This window comes from Pseudopodoces humilis, chromosome 6, assembly GCF_049639895.1.
Source record: "Pseudopodoces humilis isolate 2021_Gansu_Grassland_sample_001 chromosome 6, ASM4963989v1, whole genome shotgun sequence".
Classification (NCBI taxonomy): domain Eukaryota; kingdom Metazoa; phylum Chordata; class Aves; order Passeriformes; family Paridae; genus Pseudopodoces; species Pseudopodoces humilis.
In genome coordinates this window covers 56,961,314-56,974,365 of record NC_142205.1, presented here as the reverse complement: position 1 = coordinate 56,974,365, position 13,052 = coordinate 56,961,314, and the positions used below count along the sequence as shown (strand labels likewise).

Here is a 13,052-nt window from a genome sequence, read left to right as displayed (position 1 = left end):
GGCATGTTTTAAAAGCAAAGGACAGCAGAAGGTAATTTAACAGTGAAGGGTTGGGTCTCTTTTTTTGTGACTGTTCATCACTCCAGGACAAACCCCAGAATAGACTGAGGCCAGGCTAAAGAAGATAGATGAAATTTTTTGTTAGTACCTTAGTATAGTTAGGATTGGCTTGAGAGCTCTAACTTATATTTTTATGGGTTAAAGCATGTCTTAATGTTTCATGTTTCTAGTTTTGCTCTTCTTTAAAAGATAAAAAATGCAGAAGCAATTCCTAGTGCTGGTGAAAGTGCCTATAGGTCATGTTAAAAATTCCAGATATAAAGTAATGTTATTTCTGAAGTGAATAGAACTAATGTGTATGTGCACATTGCTTATGTGTGCACTCCTTTACTACTTGCCTTAATCTTGTTCTTTGGTAATTGCTGTCCAGCCAACAAGGAGGAAAATCAAACAACTCTGAAATATAAATTGAGAAGATGTGTTGTGTTACAGGGTAATGCAGTAGCTTTAAAAATCATTAGCACACTCCCAAAGGCAAACATAAAAAAATTGAAGAGTGTGGAAATGAACAAAGGCTCAAAGTAGTAAATGTAAGTGTCTAATTCTGATAAAGATGGCAGTTGTACCTCATATTTTAGAGTTCTGGTCTCTGGGAGATAGTGAGCACTTCATGGTAGGATGCAGGAATTCAGTTTCTCCAGGAGTTTTGAGGGAGTTGCTGAGAAGGAGAGTGTCTGAGGAAATAAGCCAAAAAAGTCAGGAAACTGAGAGTAGGTAAGAAACTGTGAATTGGAGAATGGAGTCCAAGCAGGTAAATGTTGCCAGATTTTGTCAGGCACAATGCTCAGTCTTTTGTGTTTGTGGAGACAGAAGTTTAGAGAGGTGGGAAAAATGTAAACTTACCAAAGTTAAAGGCACTCAGCGAGTCATCTGCTGTGTGTTACTGGGAGTTTAAAGTGATATTTTGGCCAAGAAAAGGTCATGAAGAGATAGGGAAAGAAGTATCTCTTCATGGTTAAACAAAAAAAAAATTATAAGAAGATTTACTTGAAAAGTAGTGCAAATTCTTGTGTTTTCTTTAGCCCATGAATTTATGTTGTCTGGGCTTGGAAGTATTGTTTAAGAGCTGTTTTGGTTTTATCCTTTTAACCAAACACCGTGCAAAGGTTCTGCTGCTGTCAAGGGGTATTGGAAAGACCCTTCAAGATAAGCATTGCTCAGTGTGTAGATATTAAGCAGCTCCCCAAAGTCTCCTTACCCTCCTCTGAAGCTCTGAGGAGGAGTATTCGAAAGAAATATTTTAAACTTACTCTATTTTTATGGATTTAGAGTTTGTAACATTGCAGAGCTGTCTTCTGAAAATCCCTTAGTTCTCTTCTTAATACAGTAACTTTTAGGACCTAAGAATTTGCTGTCTTTTCCCTTTTACTCCCATCTTAGGTTTTCCATCTTCCTACTTTTCATCTCTCGCCTCTCTTTCATTCTTTAAAACCTTAGTATGTCATACCCATGGGCTTTGCCAAATTTTCCCTTAAGTGAAATGATGTTTTAAACTTCCACCAAGCCTGCAGGAAACCTATAAACCAATGACCAGGGAAGAGCTTTTAGGAGGAGTAGGCGGGGAAAAGAGAGAGGATGTCCTTCTGAGCTTTGGCACATGCAGTTGTTGTGTTTCAAAACTGCCTCTTTGTAGAAAAGGTGCAGAAGTTTGTCCCTTGAAGCATCTTTGATCACAGTTTGATGTGTCTGCTTCCAGTACGTGCTCTTTTCAGGTTATGGTTTCTTCCTGTTACTAGCTGTTCCAGGATTATATATTACACTAAGTCTCACTTCTTTCCTTCTCTTGACAGCTGCAAATCAAAAAGAACCCTTAACTCCTAATTTTAAAGTGAAGGAGGAGCCTAAGGATGAAGAAGCTGGAAGTTCAGCCACGTCTCAGCCCAGCTATGTGTTCAGCCAAGAATCTGAAGTCTCAGCTCCAAACGTGCCTGAAGAGAAACTCAAGCCACAAGAAACACAGGCAAATGTGATGAGGCAGGACATGTCAGTTAAGGCAGCATCTGAGCTCCTCATGAAGCTCTCAGGTAGATATTTCATTTAATAATATTAAATTTCTGATTTTTTTTTTTTTTGTGTATGCTAGCAGGGTTACCTTGCAAGAAGGTAGGTTCAGCTTTAGTAGCAAGCCGAGGAACAATTGAAAAGGCCTGTCTACAAAGTGTCATGTACATGAAACATCTCAGTTTGGTCTGTAGCCACACTATCTAATTATCTCTGCTCTGATTTTCAAATTAATGACTATGGAATAAGTCAGAAGAAATGATGCCTTAATACTTTTAGGTACTGTAATTTTTAAAATGTACAAAACCATGTTAGTACCAATTTATGCACACGTGTCACTTCATTAACATAGTAAGAAAGTTTCTGTACCTTACTGTACTTTTAAAGCTTTTATTTTTTTTCTGACAATACATTGTACTCAAAATTACAAGATCTGGTGTTAAAACTGTGTAAACTGAGCCAGCTTTCTGCATTTAGCAAGACCACTTGAACTTTCTTACATTGCCTCAGTGATAGATTCTTCTGCCAGACAAGTAGACAGTGTACATACATAGGTAGTGTTAAAGCTGGAGGGAGTCAAATAAAAATGCATGTTCTGCTAATTATGATTAATTAATAATTTAATTAATCGAGGTTTAAGAGAAAGTAAAAGGGTTGAATTCTTCCACTGGAATCAGGTTAAGTGAATGATGGAAAGGCTTTGAACTTCTAACAGACCAATTTTTAGGACCAAGGCATGAAAGTCAGTCTGGCAGGCTGGATTTTGTGTTTCTGCACCTGAACTGGATCTGATAGATTTTAAGTCTTCTTCAAAACTGGACAAGACTTAATTTTTTCATTATGCCAAAGTCATGCAAGAGGTGCTGGTGGGAATGCTTACATGTTTAGTAACTTCTGAGATCCCTGTTAAACCTGCCTGTAAAATCTGTTGTCTTGATTGGACACTCTCAACCGTGAATTTGAGCTCAAACTTGTACCTGAAACACTTTAGCTGACTAGGATCTCCCCCCATAAAACACATAATTAATTCACTGCTGTTCATGCCTCCACACTTTAATTTGCTGAAGAATTTGAATCACTGATTTGAAGCTTTCCATGTTAATGGAAGTGTTGCAAAAAACGTGTTCCCCAAGTACAAAAGCTGACCGGAACACCAGTTTCCAGATTTTTTTCTCAGACTCCCAAATACGAAACACTCAGTTATTATACAGTTGCTGCTGGTAACTGGTTTGAGTGGGGTGTTTTGGTAACAAAACTTTGCAACCTCATGAATGCTGTGACTGTTTTTCTTGGTGCATATAAACTTATATAATTACTTTTAAAAAGAAAGAGCTCCGTAATTTAATGTATTATCAAGTACTTCAGAGACACAATGGTTCTGGATTGTAAGTCTGGAGTTGAACACTGGCAGGCTGTATTTAAATAGCTCTATTGCTGCCTATTATATTAGAATATTTGTGCCTTAAATACCTGTTTGTATGAGAGAAATCCAGTGTATATTAAATCTTGGTCATCTTCAGCTGGTGTTGGGACCTCCCAGGCTTTAAAGACTGTAGTAAGAACTACACCAGTGTAACATTTCTCTTACAAGCTCTTAGAGACTGAGCAGTTTTTGCTGACAGTGGTCTTTTTGGCTAATCCATAGATTAGGAAGTGCAGAGTGATTTGGATTTATGGAGTTGGTATTGCTGCTGTTGATATTCCTGCATCAGCCAGGGGGTGGGGTTACACCCAGCTTGTCACGGACAGTTTTCAACTTGCACTTCCCTGAATTGCCATCTAAGGCAGAAACTAGAGAGGAAAACACTGAGATATAGTTCAGTGTAGGACAACTACCAGAGGAAAATCTTTAAATTTTTAGCCTCTTCAGTGGTTTATTTTGGGTTTTTAAAAATCTTTATCTGGTACAATACTCCCATGTTACTGTTGACTTCACAACCTACTGTAAGCAATTTTGCAGCCTGATTTTGGTGACTTAGAACTTATTTTTAAAACTAAGCCACTTCTTCAAAGAATCATAGAAGGTGATGCCGTAAGTTTTATCTTTCATATTTTCCAGATTGTGTACTGCATTGGTATGTAACTCTGAACTTCATATAAAGTGTTAGCAAGTTCTCCTCACAGTTTAGTTAGACAAAATGATCCTTTTCCAGCCTGAGAACCAAGGACACCATTGCAGCTTCAGACCCAAAAAGTATAAAAGACAGTGAACTGAGGAGAGCAAACTGGGAGGATCGGACTTCATAACCTGAAGCTGTAATTGGGCAATTAACCCAAATATGTAAATGGACCTTATAAAAGTGTGAAAATGTGTGACCCATTGTCTATCTGGGGGTAGCTGTGGCCAGGCTCTAGTACTGCCCAAGGTGTGTGCTTTGAAGGCCTTTTTAATAAATACCTACTTTATTCCTTTAACTCTGTCTAGCCTGTGTTCTAGGTAGCCTCTCAAGGCATCAAGGGACCTTAAAGATGACAGAATCATTTAGGCTGGAAAAGACCACCAAGGTCATTGACTCCAGCCATTGAGTGATCACCACCTTGTTCTGGGCCACAGCACTGAGTGCCACATCCATTCATTTCTTGAACACCTCCAGGGATAGTGACTTCACCACCTCTATGGGCAGCCCATTCCAATGCTTGGCAACCCTTTCTGTGAAACAATTCTTCCTGATGTCCAGCCTGAACCTCCCATGATACACCTTGAGGCTATTTCCTCTTATCCTGTTGCTGGTTGCTTGGGAGAAGAGACTTTCCCAGCTACAGCCTCCTTTCAGGGATCTGTAGAGAACAATCATCTGGTTCCAACCCTGCTGCCATGGGCAAGGACATCTTCCACTAGACGATATTGCTCAGAGCCTTATCCAATGTGGCCTTGAACACTTCTAGGGATGAGGTATCCACATTTCTTCCTGAGCCAGATCTTGAGGTGAAAAGGAAAACAAAAATGAAATTACTCCTTTTTTCATGGTACTGGAAAGAAAAAAAAAAAGTATATCTTGATGTTTTATTCTGTGTGGGAAATCCTCAGTCAAGTGCCCTTCGTAGATTTGATATATTTTATAATTTGGTTTAAGTCAAGTTCTTCCAGATTCTCTATATTCTTGGTAAGGACTGAATAAATTGTGTTCTTGCTTTGTTATTTTCACTTTTTTCTGCATAATACTGATCACCAAAACCTACATCACATACAAATTCAAGAAGGAATTTCCAACAAAACAGGGTTGTGCTTCCTGCATTCCTGACATACTGCTGCTGTTACCCTCTGAGCAAGAATACTGCTGCTTGTTTCAGCCTCATGGGTGAGAAAGCCTCTTGGGATTTGGGCATAGACCTTGCTATCTCCTTCTATGTCAAGGATAAACTGGTTTGTATTTTTCACTGGGAAATCTCTTTTCCAAAACGTAGGTGCTGTGTTGCCAGCCCTTGGCTGTAATGGGTAGTGGAAGGCCTTTCCAGCTCTGAAGCTTGGTATGGTCTGGTGCATGCTGTAGGGTAGGTTTACTCCAAATCACCAGCCCTTTGTCAGCCTCCATTTTTCAGCCACTCAGAAATTACTCTAGAGCTAGGAAAAGTTAGAAGAGTAGACATCTTCTCCTGTAGTAGAACATTAGCAGAACATTTTTTGGCTGCCACTGTAGAATATAAGATAAGACTCCCTCCTTCAAGCTGAAGGGCTCTTCAGACACTTGCTTCTAGCAACATAACCAGAGTTTGGGATCAGACCCCTTGCCCCACATATTACTTTGGTGGAATTGGACCTTTTACACCAGTTCTTTCTCTCCCATATTCCCCTGGGATTCAGGTCTTCTACCCCACAGTTACCTACTCACACCTCTTCCAAAGGATTATCCAAGGTCAAAGGGCTCATGTCTCTTGGGCATGTCTGTGCAGAACCCACTTCCACCCAAACAGCCAGGACAAAACTTTCTAACAATCAAGTTGCTATTTCAGAATAAATCAAATGCCCATTTGAAAAAAAACTGGAGTTTGGAAGTTAACAGGCAAAGTTTGAGCAGATTTTCAACCTCCATTCTGCGGAAGAAAATAAAATTACCGCTGTGATATGTATGAGTGCACAAAGGTGAGCTGGGAAGTCTGCCCATAAGTCTTGACTGAGACTAGATCCAGTGGTAAGAAAACACATTTGAGGAGAGAGTGGAGTGGGGCAAATTGCTCTCATCTCTGTTTGGAAGGGTGCCATCAATGCATGATTTTAAATTCCCATAAAACATTGCATAAAATCAGTTAGAAGAAATGGTAGTAATGTGTTTCAAATACACATGTTTCCTACATTTTTACCTGTTCTCTTTCATGGAAAAGCTAATTTATTTCTCAAAATGTTTAATTAAGTGGCACCCTCAATGATTCCTGGTCAGTTTTATACACTCAGTCTTACAAATTGAAAGGTAGGTTTCAGAGGAGACTGAAATTAAAAATAAATATTTGCATTTACATCCCAATGTTAGAGCTGAAAAACTAATTTTTTGCTGAAATAGTCATGTTGCTGATATGTTTGGGGCATGCATTAGCTTTTAGAAGCATGTAATGTTTTGGCTTCTTCTCAAAAAATGAACATATAGGTGGAGGTGTATAAAATCTATCCCAGGTACTAGCACTTTTTAAGTAATATTTTACCCAGAGACATTTATATGTCCTCATCTTTCTTAGAAATGTTGCCTGAATCACATTTGCCTTCATTTCAGATATATCCTATTTTTGAGATGTGTTCATTTTACATGTAACTCAGGTGGTTTTCCTCCTCTTTTTTCTCTGTGGGTCAATTCCCCATGTATTGCATCTCCTTGTTAGCCCAAGCAAGTGCATGACATTTGTGCTATTTGGTTCCTTTGGATTTTTTGTTCTTCAGTCCTCAGGTCACACAGTGTTTTCTTGTAATACACCAGTATCAACAAAGAGTCTTAATTCTGGGTTATCAGCACATGCAATTAGTGCAGACTTACTTCATGACCTCAGCACACAAAGTGAGTGCTGCCTACAATTGAATCCAAAAGCATTCCTGATCAACTCCATTTATTATCACCTAATTATATGATAGTTCCTCTTTTGGAACAACTGGTCTTTTGGAACAACTGGTTATTACAGGGGAGGGGTGTGATGGGGTTCTGGCATTTTTTTGATTAAGTCTATCCGCTTTAAAATGTTTATGGTAATTTTGTATTTCATGCTTTGTAGTTATTTTTTTTTTGACTCTATCATACATTTAATTGAAATCACATGGATTAGATCAACTATTTAAAAAGAGTAAAACAAGGAGAAAAGAACGATGGTACAATTCTAGCATAAGGTAAAGATCAGAACTAATCTTGCTGCATATTTCTTTTCCACAACATTGTGAACTGCTCTGGAAAGTGCGAGTGTGGAGTTAGGCTGCTGTCTTTGGAGATTCCTGTTGCCGGTACCTCGTGAGAGTCCCTGCACCTGGACTGATTGCAGGAGAGCTGTCAAGGCTTTCATCCCTGCTTAGAAAGCCTTGATAACAGGCAGAGAAGGGAAAATACAGAGAAATCTTTTGTTCTTTGGGGCTTATGAAGGAGCCCAGAACATAAGTGGGGGCATGTATGATCTGAAATAAGACTTTCTCTTTGTGGGAAGTAGAGAAATGGCAAACCATGTCAAGCTACAATCCCACATTAAACCCTGCTACTAGCCAAGTGGGTTTTTCTTGTTTTGTTTTTTTCTTTTAACCAGGTTCTTTAAGTAGGGTCTTGCAGGTAAGCACCATCATCCTACCATTTAAATGGAAGGGGCAGCAGGTGTCTATCACAACTCTAATTAGTCTATGGGTTTAATTTGCTTTATTTTTTTTCCTTGGATAGCATTTCTGTGAAGCAGCTTGTAGCTGCAAAATTCTGTAACATGGGAGTTCAGAGGTTCCACTTTAATAAATATGAGCCATTTCAGAATGTTTTGTTTTTTTTTTAATGTAGGATCCTGTTACATTGATTCATTGACATTGTCTTATATAAAACAGCAGTTTGAAAAAAATACTAGCAAAATAAAGCATCAAGCACAGCGCCCTAGGGAACGTCAGATGTTCCTTGTTGTGTCTCTGTAGCAGAACCTTCAGGGCTCGCCAACTGTTCCTTACCTCTGAGGTTTTATTTAAGCTGTTTTAGGGCATGTTTATTTCTAGCAAATCAGAACAATTAGCATAACAAAACGCCTGGTTCTCCGTGCTGAAAGCTTTTGAAGTTGGTATAAGTTGACCCACTAGTTACCCCTGTCTGCTTCATTGTGGAGACTGGTACATGAGTCCAATTTATGAGACATGTGGGAAAGGCTTTCTTCTCTAAGTTGATTCATAAAGTTGATTTGTAAAGCTGATGGGCATTTCAGCAAATATGAGCAACTTAGAATTTTAGTCGCAAGGTAAAGTTTTAAATAAAATGGCTGGAAGAAACAGGAATGATTTAACAAGTATTCATTTGATTTTGGCAATGCAATGTTATTGGACAGCTGTTGTGCCAGCCAAAGCAATATTTACGGCATGACTTGTGTTTTTTATGAAATCTATCCCTTACCTTTGACTTCTATCTCAAATAATGGGAAAAGCAGAGTATGCTGCATTAGGATGGGTATGTTCAGTCTCTCCTGCAGAGAATGTGAGTGCTTCATGGAATCACAGAATGGCCTGTGATGGAAGGGATCCTTCTTCCAGTCAAACCCCCCAACAATGAGCAGGGACATTTTCATCAAGATCAGGTTGCTCAGAGCCCTGTCCCACCTGACCTTGAGCATTCTCAGGGATGGGCCATTTACCACCTCTCTGGATAACCTGTTACCATGTTTCAACACTCATATTGTAAAAAATTCTTCCCCTATATATAGTCTGAATCTGCCCTCTTTTGGGTGAAAGCCACTGCCTCTTGTCCTATCACAACAGGCTCAGCAGTCTGTCCTCACCTCTCTTACAAGTCTGCTTTAAGTACTGAAAAGCTGCTGTAAGATCTCCCTGGAGCCTTCCCTTCTCCAGGCTGAACAACCCCAGGTCTCTCAGCCAGTTTCCACAGGGAAAGTGTTCCAACCTTCTGATCAGGTCCATCAGGTCCCGGCTTCCCTGTGCTGCGAGGCACTGGGGGAACTGAGCCTGTTCAGTCTGGCACAGGGGAACTAAAGGCCAATGTAATTGCACCCTGCACCTACTTGAAGGAAACTTGGAAAAACAGTGGAGTTAAACTCTTCTCCCTGCTGGCAGATGGTAAAAGAAGGGGTAACAGCTGCCAGCTGCAGTTTGGGAAGTTCAGAGTGGACATTAAGAAAAATAGTGCTGCATAAGAACAAGCGTTGTCTTCCTTTTGAAAGATCTGCAAGATGAACCTGCTGCTGGCCTAGTGCTGAAGGTTCATGAAATAATTTTGTTTGGAGGGGACCTCCAGGGTCATCTATTCCAGACCTTTGCTCAGAGCAGGTCAAATCAGGCAGGCTGCTGAGGGTCAGTATCTCCCCATCATGATGGGAATTCTTTTTCCTGCATGTATCAATAGAATTCCCCGTGTTCTAGCTTGTCTGTTGACTGATACGTTTACTGTGCACTTATGAGAAGTCTGACTTTAGCTCCTCTACACCTTCCCTTTATTCCTTAGGGAGCTGTCAACAGCCATAAAATGTCCCCTTGGTGTTGTTTTCTTGAGGCTGAACAAACCCGGTTCTCACAGCTGTTCTCTTCTGTCTTGAAGCAGCCTTCTGAAAACCTTGGTTGCCTTCTGCTGAACATGCTCTGGGGATGTCAGTGTCGATCCTGTACTGGGGGAGCCATGGATAGGGCACAATACCCTAAATGCAGCCTTGTGAATGCAGAACAGAGTATAAGAATCTCCTCCCTCTGCCTGATGGCTACAGACCCGATAATGTGGCCCAAAATAAGGTTGGCCTTGAATGCCACAGCAAAGGGCACTTTGCTGACTTGTGCTCAGTTGGAGCTGGATTGTGATAGTCCCAACTTTCAGAGAGATTAAATAAGGTCTTTCTAGAACTTGCCAGCGCCTCTGTTCTAGGATGTAAAATGGTGTTGTCTGAGACTAAATTTCAGAAGTGCTCTTACTGCTACACTGTATAGAGGTGACACTGTCAGGCCTTCAGGGCTAAATGTTGTACGTGAGCTTTTAGGCAGCACAAGTATTGTTCTATGTTTCTGCTGTTCTAGGTTTGGAGGGTTTGTTTAGCAAGCATCGCTACTTTGTGATTCCTTGCAGTTGTGAATGCCAGAGAACCTGGAAACTGTGGAAGAAATTGTTTCTTCCTGGAAAAAGCTTGTCCAGTACTCTATTTTTCATATCTGATGTGGAAAGTTGTCTCACTCAATGTGATTAGGATTACATTCATTAAGGCTTTCATATATAAGATGATTAAAATTTACATTGCTCTGTAAAGAATCAGCATCTCTGTGGCTTGATAAAGTACATCCATGTATAATAGTTTTCTCTTGTTTTGTTAAGATATTTCTGTACAACAAAGTTATTAACAGAAAAAGACATTTTGGATGATATAGTTCATCTTTTGCCCTATGAAGTGTCTCAGCACTTCTGTGCTTTTATTCTGAGCTTCACCCAGGTTAGTTTTGAATGAATAGACTGTGTTTTGGAGATCATGGTTTGGATTCTTCTGAGCTTGAGTCTTCTTAGCTCACAGATTTTGCTGTGCTATTATAGAAATCTGACCTGAAGAAAAAAACCTGACTCTCACACTAACTTCATATTCTCATACATTGCAGATTATTTAACCAGCTCATCTACTAGGTCTGCTATAAGAGTTAAAATTATTTCATTATTTAAAGCAGGAGACCTTTTTGTGTACCTGTAATTGACTTGAAAAACTTTGGCTGCACTATAACCATGTGAGATACCTATGTAAAGAAATAAGGGCTATCACCTTACTCCACAATGAACAGCAGAGAAGGGAAAATAATCCTCGAGAAGCTGGAGTTTGACTGCCTATATGGTGAGACAGGTATGGGCATAACTTTAATTACAGTATTTTGCCAGCACAAGATCTAGCACAGCAGGGTTATGCCTGTGATTATGCCTGCTTGTGGGACAGACTGACTATTTCCCTTTCATTAGCTCTTGTAAAATTATCAGAAACTCTCCTTCAGTCTTCTCTTTGTGTGTTTGCTTTGGGGATTTAGAGTATGACAGAATTCACATTTGGCAGGGACATTCTGTCAGATCAAAAGGGTGCAGCTGGGAAGATAAAGGTCAAAGGAAATGATCAAATATGTAGATTTAGTTAGGGCAATTGCAGTGCTCACTGATGGTGAGGGAGAGAAGGTCACTGGTATTGCTTGACTCTTGCCTTAGCTGGGGTCCTATCAGCTTGTCTGATACAAAAGCATTTGCAGGACAGGGAATTAAACTGTGTGGAGCAGGAACAGAAATAGAAAGAATATTTTAAAAGAAGAGAGAGCAACAAAGGTCATCTTCACTCTGCACCTAAATTTGGCAGCTGGGTGCAGAGCTCAGTCTGTCAGAGATCTGAAGAACTCATTTGTTTGTGGAGTTACCTGAGCTTTTGATTGACACTGTTACCTGATGTGTTCCTTTGTTGCTCTGTGTTCACTTTCAGTGTACAGCATGCTATTTTTACACTTTTAAACACAGATGCAAGGTTCTGTGGTTTTATAATAAGAGAGTAATGGAAGATTTAAACAAAATTTTAAAGAGAGAAAAATCTTCTTAACATGACAAAAAAAGCATTATGATATTTCTAACTGGTCCTCAGCTGAGAATTCACTATAAAAATTTCTGAAGTCTGAGATGCATCTATGGATAGTAGATAGATTTCTATCAATGTTTATATATGTCTTTTAAAGGTCAAGAAATGTCATAAGAAAAGATTGAAAGCACTTCATGTAAATTGTTCCTGGAACATATCCAAGTGGCTTTTATCTCCTGGCTTCAAATTTTTTTTTTCTTTAAGAGCTGTGGGAAGTAAAACCACTTTTTCTCTGCTCCAGGAATGTGGAGAGAGGCAAAAACCAAGGTAATGAAAAAGAACTTGGTGATCCATATCAGTTTAATTTTAGGTAGAATGCTTATGCCTTCATGATAAAGGGATTCTGTCCATCTCTTGCTGGAGGTGATAATATGATGCCAACCAGCTGAGCAAGTCGAAAACATTTTTGGGGATAACCAAGCCATGTTTTGGTGCCTCTGAGAACCACTGTAATATTGGGTAATTGAAAATGAAAAGCCTGAATCTTTAACACTTGGAATGAAGCTGACACACATGAGTTAGAGAGGATGGGAAAAACAGAGCAAACAAATTTTTTTTAACGATTCCTTGCTTGAGTGTCCCTTCTGGTACTTAACTTTGTTCATGTATTTATTTATGTTCTTGGTTATCCAGGCTTATTGCCTTTTTTATGTTGTCTGTCTCTGGAGTTTCTGGTCAGCATCCAGCCAGCAGAAGTAACACCTTATTGGGGAGTTCTGCCATGATACCAGTGCCCTTTCACAAGTGCTCTGAATGACAATCATTACAAAAAAAAAAAATCATCCTCTTTCTCTGAAACTAAATTGAGGGTAAATTCTACAGGTCTTCAACCTCTCTTTTCACAGCAGAAAGTCTGAATCTGGTCTGTATAGGTATTTGGGGTGTAGTAAACAAATTACCTTGGAGTCTTGATTTTGAGATTTCAAGGCTTTCATTCTGAATAAAAAATGATCACTTACCTTCCAACCAAACCAAAGAATTCAGCAACTCCCAAAGAATCCCAAGTGTAGAAAGTGAACTAAAAATTGGCTTTTAGACTATGGTGTTGTTTGCTAGATCTGAGACACTGGAGAGGAAAGCAAGGAGGGGGAGATATAGACTTAAGAAAACTGTTCATTAAGGTTAATGGACCTGGTAATGTATGAGGGAATATCTGTCAGCCCTGAGAAAAGCATGAGACCCAGAATACTCCTCTCATCTAGAAAGCTTGTGCAGGTGTAACAAACAGGTACTTGACATGGTTGTCTGGAATTTTCTAT

At 39.5% G+C, this 13,052-nt stretch overlaps 1 protein-coding gene across 5 annotated transcripts in view; it reads left to right on the top strand.

Moving 5' to 3' along the window:
- The window catches only part of ZNF827 (zinc finger protein 827), a 116,697-nt gene that overhangs the window by 65,314 nt on the left and 38,331 nt on the right, over positions 1-13,052 (top strand). For all 5 annotated transcript variants that reach the window (XR_015772688.1, XM_088056618.1, XM_088056619.1 and 2 more), the window contains one exon: positions 1,851-2,084. Coding sequence is in view for 4 of the 5 variants with exons in the window: in XM_088056618.1 (XP_087912744.1) it covers positions 1,851-2,084 (234 nt within the window). In the remaining variant the exon portion in view is untranslated. The remainder of the gene's footprint in view (positions 1-1,850; positions 2,085-13,052) is intronic.